This window comes from Cariama cristata, unplaced genomic scaffold, assembly GCF_000690535.1.
Source record: "Cariama cristata isolate BGI_N322 unplaced genomic scaffold, ASM69053v1 scaffold6032, whole genome shotgun sequence".
Taxonomy (NCBI): domain Eukaryota; kingdom Metazoa; phylum Chordata; class Aves; order Cariamiformes; family Cariamidae; genus Cariama; species Cariama cristata.
Window position 1 is genome coordinate 27,047 of NW_009601993.1, and position 15,450 is coordinate 42,496.

At 39.3% G+C, this 15,450-nt stretch overlaps 1 protein-coding gene across 1 annotated transcript in view; it reads left to right on the top strand.

Annotated features, from left to right (window-relative positions):
• Positions 1-15,450, top strand: part of LOC104169669 (voltage-dependent L-type calcium channel subunit alpha-1C-like) — a gene marked incomplete at both ends in the record, with an annotated part of 56,571 nt that overhangs the window by 24,563 nt on the left and 16,558 nt on the right. The window contains 2 exons of the mRNA XM_009694534.1: positions 3,218-3,379; positions 5,299-5,495. Of these exons, the coding sequence (XP_009692836.1) occupies positions 3,218-3,379; positions 5,299-5,495 (359 nt within the window). The remainder of the gene's footprint in view (positions 1-3,217; positions 3,380-5,298; positions 5,496-15,450) is intronic.

Genomic DNA, 15,450 nt, shown 5'->3' on the forward strand with positions numbered 1-15,450 from the left:
GAGCATGTAAAAGTGTGTAGAAGTTCTCACCATTGGTTAGAAAAAGCTTTGTGACTGCATGTAAGGGGATGATTCATCTTGATTTACCCTGATTAGAAATGCATCTGATCATCCACAGACACTGATCTGCACCTCTCAGATTCAGAATACAGATCTGTTGTGTTTTGAAGCATGTGGGTTTTTTATTTAAAAAGTGTCTCTGTTTGTTCTACCTACTCATGCCCCTCCCCCAGTCCTTTAATCCTTCTTTATCTGCTCTCCCTGTTCTCCCCCCTTGCTACTACACCAACTTTTCTGATTGTCCAGACCTGGTTCCTCATGCCATTCCTTGCAATAGCTATTCATGTTGCAAGTGGCTGCCTGAACTGAGAACAAAGTAATTTACTGGCAGCAGCTATATTGCAGCAATAAACTTGACAACAATTTGGGGAGCATGGTGATGTGCATATATCCCTTGCTCTTCTACAAGAAGCATTTGTTACATCTTCTGAGAGGATGTTTCTAAAGTTGCTGCATAGCCATTTTAAACTTTTAGAAACTCTCTGAATACTTTAATGGTAATGTATGTAAGGTCGCCAATTAATTGAATCATCTGGACTTAAAACCAGACTACCCTAACGAGGTACTGCATAGCACACACATCAATTCATGCTAACGGTATTTAGTAGCTCATCTCTTCTTCAAAGTTGGTTTACTATCCTCAAGAAGCTTTTCTCTAATTAAGCGAGCTGAAGCTCCTGTAAATCTTGTGGTGGAACATGTTCCCCTTGAATGTCTAAACACCTTGTCATCTCTTGTTTATGGTGTAAGCCTTTGATTTCATGAGCACTGCTTTGTTAACACAAAGGGCATTGGTTTGTGCAGATATTATCTTCTCTGGACATGTGTAGTACACTGCAGCACTTTCATGGCATGGGTGGTAATGAAGCTACATTTAAAATGAGAGCGCTTTTTGTTCATCATTGTGTCTGTCCTCAGTACCCTTTCAGGAGTACTAGGTATTGCTGTGATAAATATTAAACCAATTAATAATAATAATTAAGGGTAAATTACATAACACCTGGTGTTAGAACTCTTAACCTTGTAATCTTGGCTACATTTTGGGCTAACAAGGCTCCCAAAATCACTAAAAATGGATGCCTTTATTTGCTTTTGTGTAGATTTATTTGAAGCTACAAATACTTCAATCTGCAAAGTTTGTGGAGGATTTTCAGGTTTGTAGTCATCTATAGTCTTTTAACTTTCTTGTATTCTTATACATTGTTTCAGAGTGGTGGGACGTTGTTTTCATTTTCTGGTAAATGTAACATTCTCGACTGCTGTGAAGTGTTGGAGTGATGTTGATGTGGACTGCAATTCGTGTTCTGTATATATTTAGAGTTAGTAGACTGAATGAAGTGAGCATCTAGGAGAAAAGGTTTACTGTCTCATGTAATAACAGCAATATTTTTTCCCCAGAGATATTGCTTAGTACTTAGAGGTAACTGAGCAAGCAGAGCAGCCCACTCTTGCACAGGACGGGTTTTGATCCTGTCAGTATTGTACTTCATGTAAGGATCTCTCTGTGAAAGCTGGAATGTTTCATGCTGAGTATCACTCCCTTTGGATAGTAGCATGAACCATTAACAGATAAGTAAACTGACTGCAGACACCTGAAAAAAATGTTCCGACTAGAAGGATGATAGTAGCCAACTTTGGATGACTATAAGGCAGTGAATGATCTTGCTGGCATGGCAGCTGATGCCACCTTTGCTCCTGCTGTGTTCCATCACAGCTGGGGAGCAAATGCAGAGTCTCAGGCTTAGCTGTGAATTGGCAAGTAGGTTGCCTATCAGTGAAAGTGCTTGTCAGGACATGTGTTATCCTTGTTAGAAAGTATTTAAATTAGTTTAAAAGAAGTAATAGAAATGAAAATCTAAGATCTTACTTGATAGATTTTAAAAGTTAATAGTTATCACAAACTCTCTTTGCAGATGTATAACAGACATTTACAACTCATGGATCTCATTTTTCAAAAATCACAGATAATATCAACTTCTCTGATGAGATGACAGCATTTTCAGGAGACATTAGTGGCTTCTAGCTCTCGGACATTGCAAAATCATGAGCTCATAATTGTTCTAATCTGGCTATTTGCAGACTATAGAGTTTCAGAGGTCACTCAATACTTCCAACATTAATAACTTGCCAGTGACAGTGGTTACCATCACTGCCACCAGTGATAATAATTTTAAGACCTTTGTAAATGCAAATCCTTGCTAAAGGCTTATGAGGCTGGCTTTGTTATTCTGGTTTTACAAATGAGGAGAAGGAGACAGAGAGAGGCCCATGAATCTGGAGCTTGGGTCAACTGCATCTGAGGGTACAGCTGCTTAGAGCTTTAGCAAACTTGGCTATAAGTCACCTCCCTTGGGCCATTGTAGGAATGTTTGGCTCACTCAGGATTAGGACTTATACCAGTCTCATGGCTTAACAACAGCCATGTAATAGTATTTTGTTCATACCTCTTTCTAGAGACCTGGACAACCTCTGTTATAGAGTCATCCTTAAACCTTGGGTCAAAACCAGCACTGTTGATTCTGACTTTCCCTCTGTTCAGACTGAAGTAAGGTGAGATGGATCTGGAGTGCAGGAAGTTCCTAGGAGGGCCAGAAGTTCTTGGTCAGTAGAGGTTTGGTGGTCCTTCAGCAGCTCAGGCTCTGCCTGAGACTGACTTGACCTCTGGAAGAACCCAGAGTCAGCATAGCGACATGACTTCAGTTTGCCATCCCTCCCCAAGCTCTGAGGTGCAGCTCTGTGGTACTCTATCATTTGCCCTCTTGCGTGTCTCACTATTCTTGTCTTGCTTCAGTTTTGGTTGTTCTTTGCTTTCCCATGCTTTAACTCTCCTCAGTACTGTTTGTGGAACACCTTACGCCTGGTTTGCAAGGACAGGCAAAATAGCTAATGTATTCCCTCTCCAGGGTGGTGGTATTTTGATGACAGGTAAGGTAATACCTGTTTTACTTTAGTCTGTGATCCAGGCTATAATGGTAAATTTGTGAAATGTTAGGGATCTTCTGGAGGGAGGTTATCTGTAAATGTGCATCTTTATATCACCAAGGTGATGAGTTCAGGTGAGGGGAAATGAAATAAAAATTACATATTATTGTGCAATTTGTAGACTCTTTCAATTTTGTTCTTTTGCTGATCACTGCTTCCTCTGTTCTCTCTGCAGGTCTCCAGGTGGTTTTAAATTCAATCATCAAGGCCATGGTCCCTTTGTTGCATATTGCCCTGCTGGTGCTGTTTGTCATTATTATCTATGCCATCATTGGACTGGAGTTATTCATGGGGAAGATGCATAAGACCTGCTACCATGTGCAAGGGGGGCTGATAGGTAAGGGGAACAATCTAACATACACACAAAGATTTTCTGAGAGAGGCTTTCCCCATATATAATGGAGCACTTATGCTGGCATAGGAGATGGGTGGCTGTTGCTCCTTGCTGCATACCTGTTTGAGGTTTCACAGCGGTGGTTCCTCTGTTCTGCTTCTTGGATATGAATCACCTTTGATGTAGAGAGACCATCTCTAATGGTGAGAGTTTAGTTTGCTCATCTTGGGCACTCAGTTGTTGGCCTGTCTGTAAAGGCTATGTGCAAAATTGTCAATTCCTGCTTAACACAGTAGTTGACTTTTTAATGTGGACCTTTGGCACTACGAGCAAGCCTGAGTTCTTTAAGAAACCTCCCAGAGGCTCAAGCAACACTAAAGTAGTGATGATTTCACCACTAGCAGACTGAAGTACAAATGAGATGGTATCACCGAAATGAGTAACTCTTACGTTTTATTATTAATCTCGTACACAAATACATCTTCATTTTACGCCAGTGTCATTGTAAAGGAATATCTAATTGAGGCCCAGTACCATTTTTTTAATCACAAGCTGTGACCATGGTTAGAAGTGCAGCTACTAAGAAAGCAAAATTATATTAATGGGAAGAAAATTTTTGCGCCAAATCCATCAGGAAAGAACTTCCAAATTATTTACAGAAAGAAATATTCAAATTTCAAAATAATTCAATTTTATTGTCACTCACTCATCTAACTACCTGTTCTTTCATTTGATTTATTGATCTTGAACAGTAGTGATTTCCCGTGTGGTGATGGGTGCCAATGTCTAGGACACAGTTCATCTTGTAACCAAGAAAGTATTGTACAGCAGGAAATTTTTTCAGAAGTTCTATATTTTCTGCTTTTGTAATATTGGCAGATTTCATTTCCTGGAAATGATGCTAGAACTATGATGAATTGTCAGTCTGGTTTACATCTTTAAAGTATATATATCTTTCTCCATACTGTCTGGAATTATTTACTTTACAGCATGTAATTCTAATATTGCAGTTTTTGGGATGCGTTAATGATCAGAATGTGATCATAACTTTTGGAAATTTACATTTTTTTGCCATATAAGATGAGAAATAAACCTAATTACTTGCTCCCACACATATACATACATGCAACTTTTATAAATGTAGCACTAAGCTCTGAAATTCGTATATTTTAAAAAATTCTATTGCAGGAATTTTTGTGCTTATAAAAATGTTTTCTGTACCATTTTTCGTATACTAAAGCATTTGGGCAGGCTTGTTGTATGAGTTCACAGATCTTTGAAAACACCTGTACAGAATAAGGGGTGGACCATCAAGCAGTAGTTTTATAGAGCTTCTGAGTGCCACTGGGCTATTGATAAAATGCCACACAGCTTCTAAACTCCAAAAGAGCGGAGTTCCAGAGACTCTCTGCTGTAATTTAGCAGTGGCCTGACACCGTATCAACCTGTCTCCAGAGCACTGAAGCCTGTCTGCTGCAGGGGTTCAGCCTCCTTCAACAGAGTGCCAGTCAGTGCTGCAATTCCCTTCCAAGATTAACCCAGATGCCAGGTGACTGCAGTATGAAAACACTGGTCATAACATGCAGCCTAAAGAAATGCAATAGACTTGATCTAATGTTCCTTCTCACATTGAAAGGCATGATTTCTTCCTCATAGGAGGGTGTGCTTTAAAAAAATGTCCATCTCAATTTTGACTGTAAAATTTGACAGCTTGGCCTTTATTTACAGAAAGAAAGTGAAGCACAACAAAACATCCCTCTGCCCATTAAAATTAATACAGTTGCTTGCATATTCCTAAAGAAATCTGTCAAATTTGCTGCAAAATATATTTGTTAAACTCGGATATCCTTCACTTGCTTATCAGTGTTGTCAAGTAGCAATTGGTTCTCTTAATCCCCTTTTTGTTCCTCCTCTTCTTTCAGATACACCTGCGGAAGATGATCCATCTCCCTGTGCCCCCCAGTCTGCGCATGGCCGGCAGTGTCAGAATGGTACAGAGTGCAAGGCAGGCTGGGAGGGACCTAAACATGGCATTACGAACTTTGACAATTTTGCTTTTGCTATGCTGACAGTGTTTCAGTGCATCACAATGGAGGGCTGGACAGATGTACTGTACTGGGTACGTATCCGAAAATGATAAGCTGAAAGGCCTGCTCATGAGCTATGCTGAAACTTCAGGGCTTTAGCTTTCTTGCTTGTTCTATACAGTGAAGGCATGGTTGCTAGCATGGAGCTTTAATTAACTCAGAATATTAGTGGGTAAAACAAGAGGGTTTATCTGGCACAGTTAAATCAAATGCAAATGTTAACTTTCCATTGATATTTTAATGTTGAAAGATGACACATGGCTTACTGCTTTGAAGATCTGCAATGTACCTTTGTTGAGCAGAATGTCATGTAAAGACCCTCTCTGCAGGAGTGAAATATCTCATACATCTCCAGATTACTGATGTAGAAGTATCTGTGACAGATAACTGTGTGCTGTACGCATGGCATTAATGTTACAAAAACACTATGCTGATCAGCTCACAGGTTTTATAAGAAAGGCCTCACAAATTCCTTTTCATGCCAGCACTACTCCTGGTTATGACTTTTGTAATAGTATTAGAATAAATTCTCCTAACTCTGATATTGATATTGACCAAGGTTACATGTTTAGCAGAAACATGGTATTATCTTTAATCTAAATTCAGTCTCATCTTGTCCTTTACCCTCATTATGGAAGTTTCAATTTAGCCTTCACCTGTAAACCAGATATAAACATGTTTCTGGATTCAGGTCTTGCCATCAACTTTTGCAGCAATATGTTATGGTCCAGGAATTTAATTGACACACAGCTCAGTCCCATCTGTATAAGGCTAACTCAGACTCTGACTAACTTTGAAGACTGGCATACTATGGCATCTGGTTCTCCAAGATGGTAGGATGTGCTACAATGAGTGATGGAATTTAACTCAAGAAGACCCAAAGCACACAAAAGGATAATCTGGTCTGAGGCAGCTCACACTGTTAATCCACATCAGCTCCTCTCTTAAACATGAACCTGAGGCAGCCTTCTACCCACCACTGAGTTAGAGTTTACAAGATTTCCCTTTGAAGATTTAGCTTATCTGCAATAGATAGTCTCTCTGTGGAACAGCTAGCAGTTGTCTCTTTATCCTCATAAATTTAGATTAGAATTGTGACTTTAGCTTCCTTCTAATTTCTGAGATAAAGGGCACAGATCAAACCACAAGGGGAGTCTGGGTCTCAGAGCACAAAAATTGCCTTTACTTGAAAAGAGGGTATAGATTAATAAAGTAATGAAGAAGAACAGAAGTTAAGTCAGACAAGGAACTGGGCAAAACTACTCCATGGCTCAAATATGGCTATATATAATATACCTGTCTTTTTATCACATTTAGCTCTCATTCCTCCAGTTTTTGTGTGATTGAGAGGATTTATAGGTAGTTCAGGGGAAACAGGAGAGACTAAAAGGTATCAGAAATAAACATGAGAATAGTTTTGGCAGCATATACCATTTAGTATTGTGAAACCTATCCACAAGTTATCATCATTTTCTCCAAAGGCAAGCATTATGAAAGACCTGGCCAATGCCCACACTTTTAGATCCATGTGTTGTTTGCACGGCTGTATGTGAATCATTCAGAACTCAGTTATCAGTTATCTAATAATAACAGGAGCCAAAAGCATATACTTACTGCTAAATGATTTTCTACCATGACTGCTGCAGATGGTCTGATGTTTTTATGGCGTCCCTGCAGCAACCTGGATTTTAGCAGTTGGCTTTTGTTTGGTATTCAGCAGCTTTTTTCACTGACTTCCCGAGCTGCTCTTTTTTCTTTAGAGGCACTATGGTGAACTGAGGCGTGAAATTAATACAGATTGATGGTCATTATTTTTAGGGGCATCCGTATATTTAACCTTTTAGATTATGGCTTTGATAGAATTCTTGCTTTGGAAGCAAAAGAAATATTTATTATGTCAGTTCCCAGTTATACCTAGACAAGACTACAGAAGATAAAAGTTAGCACTACAGATAAAATTTCAGTAATTGAGGAGGAGGAAATCTGGCTTGTAAAGAAAAAAAACATATCGCCTATGTTTAAAGGCTGTGAAATACAAAGTTTGAGTAAATACCTGAACACCTGAGCTGACAGGTGTACTTGGTTAAGCTCCTAAGAGTATTATTGTCCCATATCACTTTGTGCCTCTTTGTCTTATATTAACAAAGTGGATAGAAGTAATTTCTGATCAGTGTTTGGCATATGGTAAAGAAGGTATCTGAGATGTGATCTGTATTTCCTTCTGCAGAGAGGTCTGTGCTGCTCTGGGGGCAGGTGTTGATTGGACAATTACTACAGAGCACACCTATGAGAAGCATTGTGGCTTTAATATTTGTATGTAGAAACAGCCTCAACAGTCACACTGTAATTTCATATGTGGGTATTTCAAACCATATTTATTGTAGTTTATACAGTAAGCTTTATAGTCCATGAAAAGGGCATTCTAGCTTAAGCTAGCTAGATCAAAAGGAAGAGTACTTCTGGATAGTAAAGAATAGAAAAGATGCAACACTTCAATTTCTGAGAGTGAAGGAAGAATTTTAGAAAGTGTGGTAGGATATAAATATCTATTTTAAACTTAGTATGAGCCACTGTTTCTTCAGTGAAGTCTGACTCATATATAATTCTACTCCCTGGTCTTTGCCCTTTCAGCCAAGGAAGAGTGGACTTGTCATAGACAACATATTGGGGGCTGCATCTCCACAAGAGTGCAAAGATAGGAGGCTATTCTCCTCTCAAGTAGATAACACTTCGAAAGATCTCCTGGATTCACAGTGAGGTCATGGAAATTAAAATTTGCTTTATTAGCAAATAAACATGCACAGTTAATTAAATTAGAAATCCAGACCTAAAGATCCCCTTTCTTCCAGCTACATCCTGAGATAGAGAGTTGGTTGTCCATTTTACACTGAAAGGAAAGTACAGATTAAAGAACAGTATAAGAAAATATTATCTGCAAATGAGACAATTTTGCAGCTAAAAAATTTTAGATTATAATTTTCAGAGGTCATTCCTTAAACTTCATGATGTAAACTAATGGGTTAATATTAAAAGTGCTGAGCATTCAAAGTTCAAGCAGACTGTTAAGTTCTTAGCTCCTCTGCAATTCAGGGTAGATACCAAGGTTTGAATCTGGAGTCCTGCTGGGATCAATAGCAAAGTTCCAATTGATTTCAGAAGTCAGGATCTTACCTTCTATTTTGTAAAATCTTGATCGTGCTGTTGAGAATTTTCCACATGCAGTCACGTGTACAACATGAGGACTTACAGATGCCTAATCAGGGCCTTGGTGTCTGCTGTGATAGTCTTCCAAGAACATACATGTGGATGCAGGGAGTTTTGTTTGCCCCCTCCTTAAATCTGAAAATAAGAGCCTGACCTAAAACTCAGCAGAGCAACAGATAAAGCTCTGGACTGAATTACTTGGCTGGAAGTGTTTAGACAATGGAGCACTTCCCTTGGTTTGAACTTTTCTATAAGTGCTTTTCAATTATATCTTCCCATTTTTTGAAAAATAGCTTTTGAAACGTACCTAGATCTCTCCATTCCTCTCGGTGGGAATGAAGGAAGTTTAGCACATTTCAACATGTTGCCCTGAAAAATATACCAGTAATTTCATGAAATCTCTGTCTGCCTTGTGCCACACTTTGCAAGGTTAAACCTGCACGTTTAAAAGTTAGAAAGCTGTATGACCTTCCACAATCCCTGGACTGCTAATACACTTAGTAACTCCTCAAATTTAACTTCAGTTTCCTGTTTCCTTCATGCTTCCCCTCATGCCTCCGCCAGCTTTTCACCTCTGTAGTGAAGCCTGTCTCCTCTCTCATGGAGTACTATTTCCATATCCTCACAAAAAGATAATCAGAGACAGGAAAGCAATAAACTTTTACTCCCTAGAAGGACTTGACATCAATAAGATCAATACACTTTCCAATCTCTTCTCACTCAGCAGATAAGACTTGTGAGTAGATTGGTTTCTTTTGAAATGTGAAAGAAAAATATTAGGGAAAACAGCTTGACACTGCTGTAGTGGCAGGTAAGATAATTACTTACAAGGAGCCAAATTTTTAATGTGAAATAACTGTATTGGATAGGATGAAAATCCATGCAAAACAACTTTGTTGACTCTTTGCTGAAGAATTGTTCTTTGTTGAAGGGAGTGTTAAGTGTTCACAGAAGCATATCTCCTATATTACCTCAATCTTACAAGATTTACTTTGTCCCAGTATAACTGCCAGGTGGCTTTGTCTCATAAGCAGTCAGTTCATAGAATCATTTGAGTAGACAGGCACCTCTTATGATATGTCATAGCATTATTTTTCCTATGCATTGTAGAAAGATTGAGCTTATTATTCTCAAAACTCTCCTTAATGTATGATCAGCCAGCATTAGCAGCTCACTTCCCTGTGCAGGCACCAAGGTCCATTTCTGAAGACCCCTCAGTCATGGAAACTTCCAGCAGCAGATGCAAATTCAAATGTTACAAATTGAGTCATTTGGTATTTTGTAATCAGTCTCTGCTGCAGTCCATTATTTCTTATGTCTTGTTGACTAAGGAGGAAAATTAATCCCTGTGCAGTTTGTAACATCCTGTTTAAGTATTTGTAGACATTTGCTGTCTTCCCTTAATCTTTTTCCAATCTGAGCAGATTCAGTTCTTTCAACCTTCCCTAATGGGACTTCTTTTTGATTATTTTTAATCAGTTTGTTACTGTCCTTCAGAGGAAGCTTCACTTGTGAGTTAAATACAATTCGGACAGTGCCGTGTCTCCAGAAAGGCTTTCATCTTTGAGTGAAATGTGCTTTCTGCAGCTGTAACCCTGTGACACTGCATGCAAAACTGCCCACTGCAGCCTCGGTTTTAAGTGCCTGGTCTCTCCACTCCCCTGCATTTAAGCAATCATATATAAATTGAAAGAGAGTGCAGAGCAAGTGCAAAATGCAAGCATACGTTGTTGCATTGGGCTATTCGCACTGCTGGGTAGTGGAGAACCTGTTCCTGAGCTGTTCTGCAGACAGCTTGTCCATTAGAGCTTGAATTCTAGGATCGAGTAATTCTACTTGATCTGCTTGGTGTTTATTCATAACAAGCAGCCTTGAGCCTGCTATTGTTTTTGGAGTATTGGCTTTGTCCCATGTCATTTGGACGCTTCAGAATATTTGGTTGAGTCTCTGAAAATGAGATACAGTACCTCCAGGGACAGTTTACCTCAAGGCTCTAACTGTAAACTAAGGAGTGTGGTGTTATTATAGATGGACTAAAGCCAAGTCTGGATGAGATCCAGGGCACTAACCTGTCCCTGGAAGAGATGCCTGAACTGGCACATAATAAGTTGACTCCCTCAAATTTAACTGAACAATCCTTGGTAGGCTTGCCCAGCCCCTAGGCAAGAAAACATTTTAGTAGTCTAAAACAGTGCCGTAGAGCCACCGCAATGTAGTGAGGTTGAATCAGTGGAAACATTCAGAAGCATCACATCCCCAAGGACAGCATAGAGTAGCATATATAGATGCAGTGGGTTAAACAGGCTGCCCTGGAAGATCCTTCCATCTCTGAATCTGTGAGATCATACTTCCAAGAGTCACTAAACGAGCTTGAAACTGGAGCTTACAGTCACCCTTACAATTCCAGTCATGAAATCAAAATGGAACAAACTGGACAACACATATAATTTAGTTTGCTGACAGCATTGAAATATCTTGTGAGCTTTCCTCATGCCCTCACAGCCTGTTGCAGCCAACGAGGAAGATGTTGTGAGGCATACAGAGATACTGCCACAAAGTGGAAGACATTAAACGCAGAGCTGCAACCCCCAATTTTCACCAGCTGTGTTTTTCCTTCTAACCCTTTATTCTTGTAACATTTAGGCTTGAATTAGTAAGGCTTTCCACGCAAGAGAATGATATTCTAAGAATATATCTGTCTACATGTTTCCATGGTGTTTATTCCCCATCCACCCCCACCCCTCCAAGAAGATACTGGGCTTTTATTGTTGTGGGGTTGAGGTTTTTTAATCATCTTTTTGGCAGGGTTTTGCATGGATGTGAAAAATTTACAAAGAATAAGTATGGAAGTATGAGCAACCCACCTCTGTGATTGCAGAGGTTATTTCATCTCCATCTGCTGTAACAGTGGTGGGTAAGGGGAGAGGGCCCATAGTTCAGAGCACTGAAGGGCCACAGCATTAATGCACTGGAAAAGTAGTGTCCATGTTTAATTTGCATAAATGCTGACCTAAATCCGTTTTCCTTTTTCTCATGAACAACTGCACGTGCAAGTGTCACGGTTGCGTGTACCACTGCCTTGACGGTTAGTAAAAGCAGTGACTTGTTGGTTGCCACCTGCTACAAAAACCTGCTGCTGAACATCTGGTCAATGCAAAATAGGCACTTACTGTGTGAAATGAAGTTTTCATGAGCCCTTCAGACCTCAGCTTTGGACCTCTCAATCCTCTTCTTCTATATGTAAAGAAACTCTCCATTAAAAATAAGCTGCTTCGGGTTGATTATGGGGAGGTGTTAAAAGAGACCCTCTGCCCAGTGCTCCTGCGTAGGAAGGACCTCTTTAATAGCTCTGTCTTTCTATTGCCCTTTCTCTAGTCTTTCTTCTTTTGTTCTTCCTTAGACTATTTCCTAATTGCTGCTCTCTAATCACCACAGAGACCTTTCTTGTCTTTAATCTTTTATCCCAGAGCTGTAAAATTAAGAGCTATGCTACTGGGACACTTACATATGACTTAGGATTTTGAGTAACTCTGTCTATGGGTAGTAAGGCTTGGTCCCTACTACCAGTTTTTCAAGAACTCATGGTCGTTGCCTTCTGAAACAAATATCTTCAGAGTTGTTACGTTTGGACCTTTATCCACTAGACAAATTCACAAATAACAGACTTTGGTTCATTTTCTAGACCCTGGGAAAGAAAAAGACAGAGGAATATGCCCAAGGTCAGAACACAAACGGTGGCTCTAGAACTGACTATTTGTAAAACTCACGTTTATTTTGAGTTTAATTTGTTTCAACATCTTGTTTTCAAGACAAAGTGCAATACAACTAAACCCTCACCAATCTTACTGTGAATAGTAAGTCTTTCCTGCCTCCAAAGAGAATTGGTCCACTAATATTGGCTTTATTGATTGATTTCAGTGGGGTTTCTGCCTAGAGCCGGACTTGAGGGCTAAGTATGATGGGTGGTCATACCATCATAAGCATCATAGTTTAGCTGCACCCATGGACTCCTCTAGAACTGTCTCCTTCTAACACCAATCATCTGAACTACACCCAAATCGAAGGGCTAAAAACAATATTGGGCACATCTCCCTAAAGATAAAAAGTGACTAGAAGTAGAAAATTAAAGGTTTAGGACTCAATCAGGGGAATATTTACCACAAAACATCCACACTGTGGATTTTTAAAGTATATTTGGAAGAAATCAGTCCTGGACATTGTGCTGATCTGCCTACTTGCTGTTGCTGATAAGACTCACAAGAAAAAGAGAAGGGGTAGTCTTGTCTGCCGATAATGCAGTTGCACCTCATTCAGGCTCTTTGATAGTAGTTTCTCCAGGGAACCTATGGACCTTATACAATATCTGTGAGTGGCTAGTGTGCCTGTCAGATAAAAGTTTATTAGCTGTGTGCTATGAGTTCTAGATACTGTACAATTTATTTGAGAATTTTGGGTGTAATTTCACAGCTGAAACCTGGATTCATCATCTATAATGTAGAATGGATTTCTAGGAATATCATAGATTGGGAACTGGCTACAAAGGAAACTGGGATGTACTGATCAAGTGCAAAAAAAAATTTACAGTCATGCCTTCACTTATTAAAGAAGGTAGTGATTATCTACAGCTTACAGCACTGTTTTTTGTTATCTTTATTTTTAAGGACTTAATTGACTGTGTAAATTGACGAACAGTACGGGCTTGTGTATTCCTGTGCATGCAGCAACCAGTGCTGTTCTGAGATATTTGTGGTAGAATCTGCTATCAGTCTGCACTGAGATAAATAGAAGCAGCTATAAAACAGCAATACAGTAAACCAGCCAGCAAATCCTTTCTGGATAATCAGCCATGCAAATGTAAATACAAAATAAACAGAGACAGGAAGGGACAGCCTAGAATTCTAATATGAAATGAAATCTTTAGATTTGGAAACCCACCATCCTAGGGGATATTTTCATGCTTGAAATCAGCCCTTTATTCTTTTGGAGTGAATTTCCAAAACCTTTAAAAGATGAAAAGGTTTTTAAATAACTGAGCAGCGGTGAGAAATGGAACTGCTGCAGCAGCTATAATGAAAGAACTATCAGCCCTGTGGCTAAATAGCCTCTGGGCTTTTGGATGACTTTTTCAAAGATCAACAATTTTCTTTTAAAAGGGAAAAAAAGTTATACACACTTACATGGGAACAAGGCAACTCATGTAAAGCTCTGTGACTTTTGCCTCTGGAGGCCTGAATTCAAATCCTGATTAAGTCACCCAAGTCCAAACAATTTCTGGAGGTCACTACATGGCATTTCTGCCAATTGCAAATTCACGCAACAAGCTAACCCACTCGTGTAATTGATCATGTGAGAGAATGCAGAGCCTTAATGGGTGCTGCTACGTGTATAGGGACCTGACTTTGGCAGAACACTGAAGGTGGATCCATGACATGAAACTCCTCTAAGTAGATCTACTGTTCAGGAACCAAGAAGAGTAGTGTAATAAGAAGGCAAAAGTAATGCCACTACTGATTTTAGGTGTTGAGTAGGGAAAATAGTCTGTCAGCCATCTATATCAACAAACAGAATGAATCAAGAGCAAGGATTTGGCATACTAGACTCCAGGCTATGTTTGTGTAAAGTCCTGAAGACCTGCTTACTCTGGGCCTAGTGTCTTTAAGAGCTCTGCCTGGGTTAGAACAGTATAGCCTGTTCTTTCCCAGCTGGTCTGTATGACATGGTCAGCCTCAGTGCAGACAGAGAGTGACCTGAGCCACCACTGAGAAAAAAGAAAGAAAGAAACAAACAAACAAAAAAAACAACCAAATTTTTGAGGGAATAGTTTAGAGGAAATTATTTAGATTCTCCCAAGTGCAACAGTTCCAGCACTCTAGAATGTGAGTTGCTTTATCACTTGACAATAAATGGATTTCAGTATTTCACCTTTGGGTAACACGTTCTATGCTGAATTGAATTGAAATACATTTAATTAATTATTTTTTTTTTTAACATATTAAACCTGGAGAGTAAGGTGGTAAAGCAGGAGGCTTATTGGAGCTCATAATTTGTCTTTGTTGTAAGGAATTCTCACTGTGTAACTAATGTTTTCAGTGGGAGTTCAGAATCCCTGTATTGCCAAACATGCTGCAAAGGTATGCTACCTCTCCAGTTTTCACAGAAAAATAGAGAAGTCCCACAAGAAAGCACAAAGAGTACAGGTGGGATGGGAGGAGGTATAAATGGTAACTTCCTGATTATTTCTGTTTTCCCTCCCCTAGTACAGTTGACTATAGGAATTTCCCACTGGTACTTGCTCTAACAAAATCTAATATGCTGAGATTTTGTCAGCAAAATCCACTTTTCAGATAGTCAATTTGCCATGATAATCCATGTCTCTTTGGAATATAACTACTGCTAATATATGTTGCAACGTTGTGAAAACAAAACCCACTAACATGACTGTTTTCTTTAAGTCAAGGGAGAGCCTAACTTTTTTCCCTCGATTTTGAAATGAAAAATGTGAAGTCAAATGCCAGTGGCCTTTGCCATCAGTTGAAGTTGTACAGTAAACTTGTGTGAAGGCCATTTAAAATTACAGATTTAATTAAGACAGTAATAAACTCACCCAAGTCAATACTGTCCCCCTACCTCTTCAGCCAGCACAAACTAGCATGCCGTAGAAGTATGGGATCAGTAAGCATTTTCAACAGAAATAGCTTGCAGTAGAAAAACAGTTCAACTCAATGATTGTGTGCCACAGACATTTTGACCTGCTGGTATTTCAATGCAACTTTTAATTCTCTT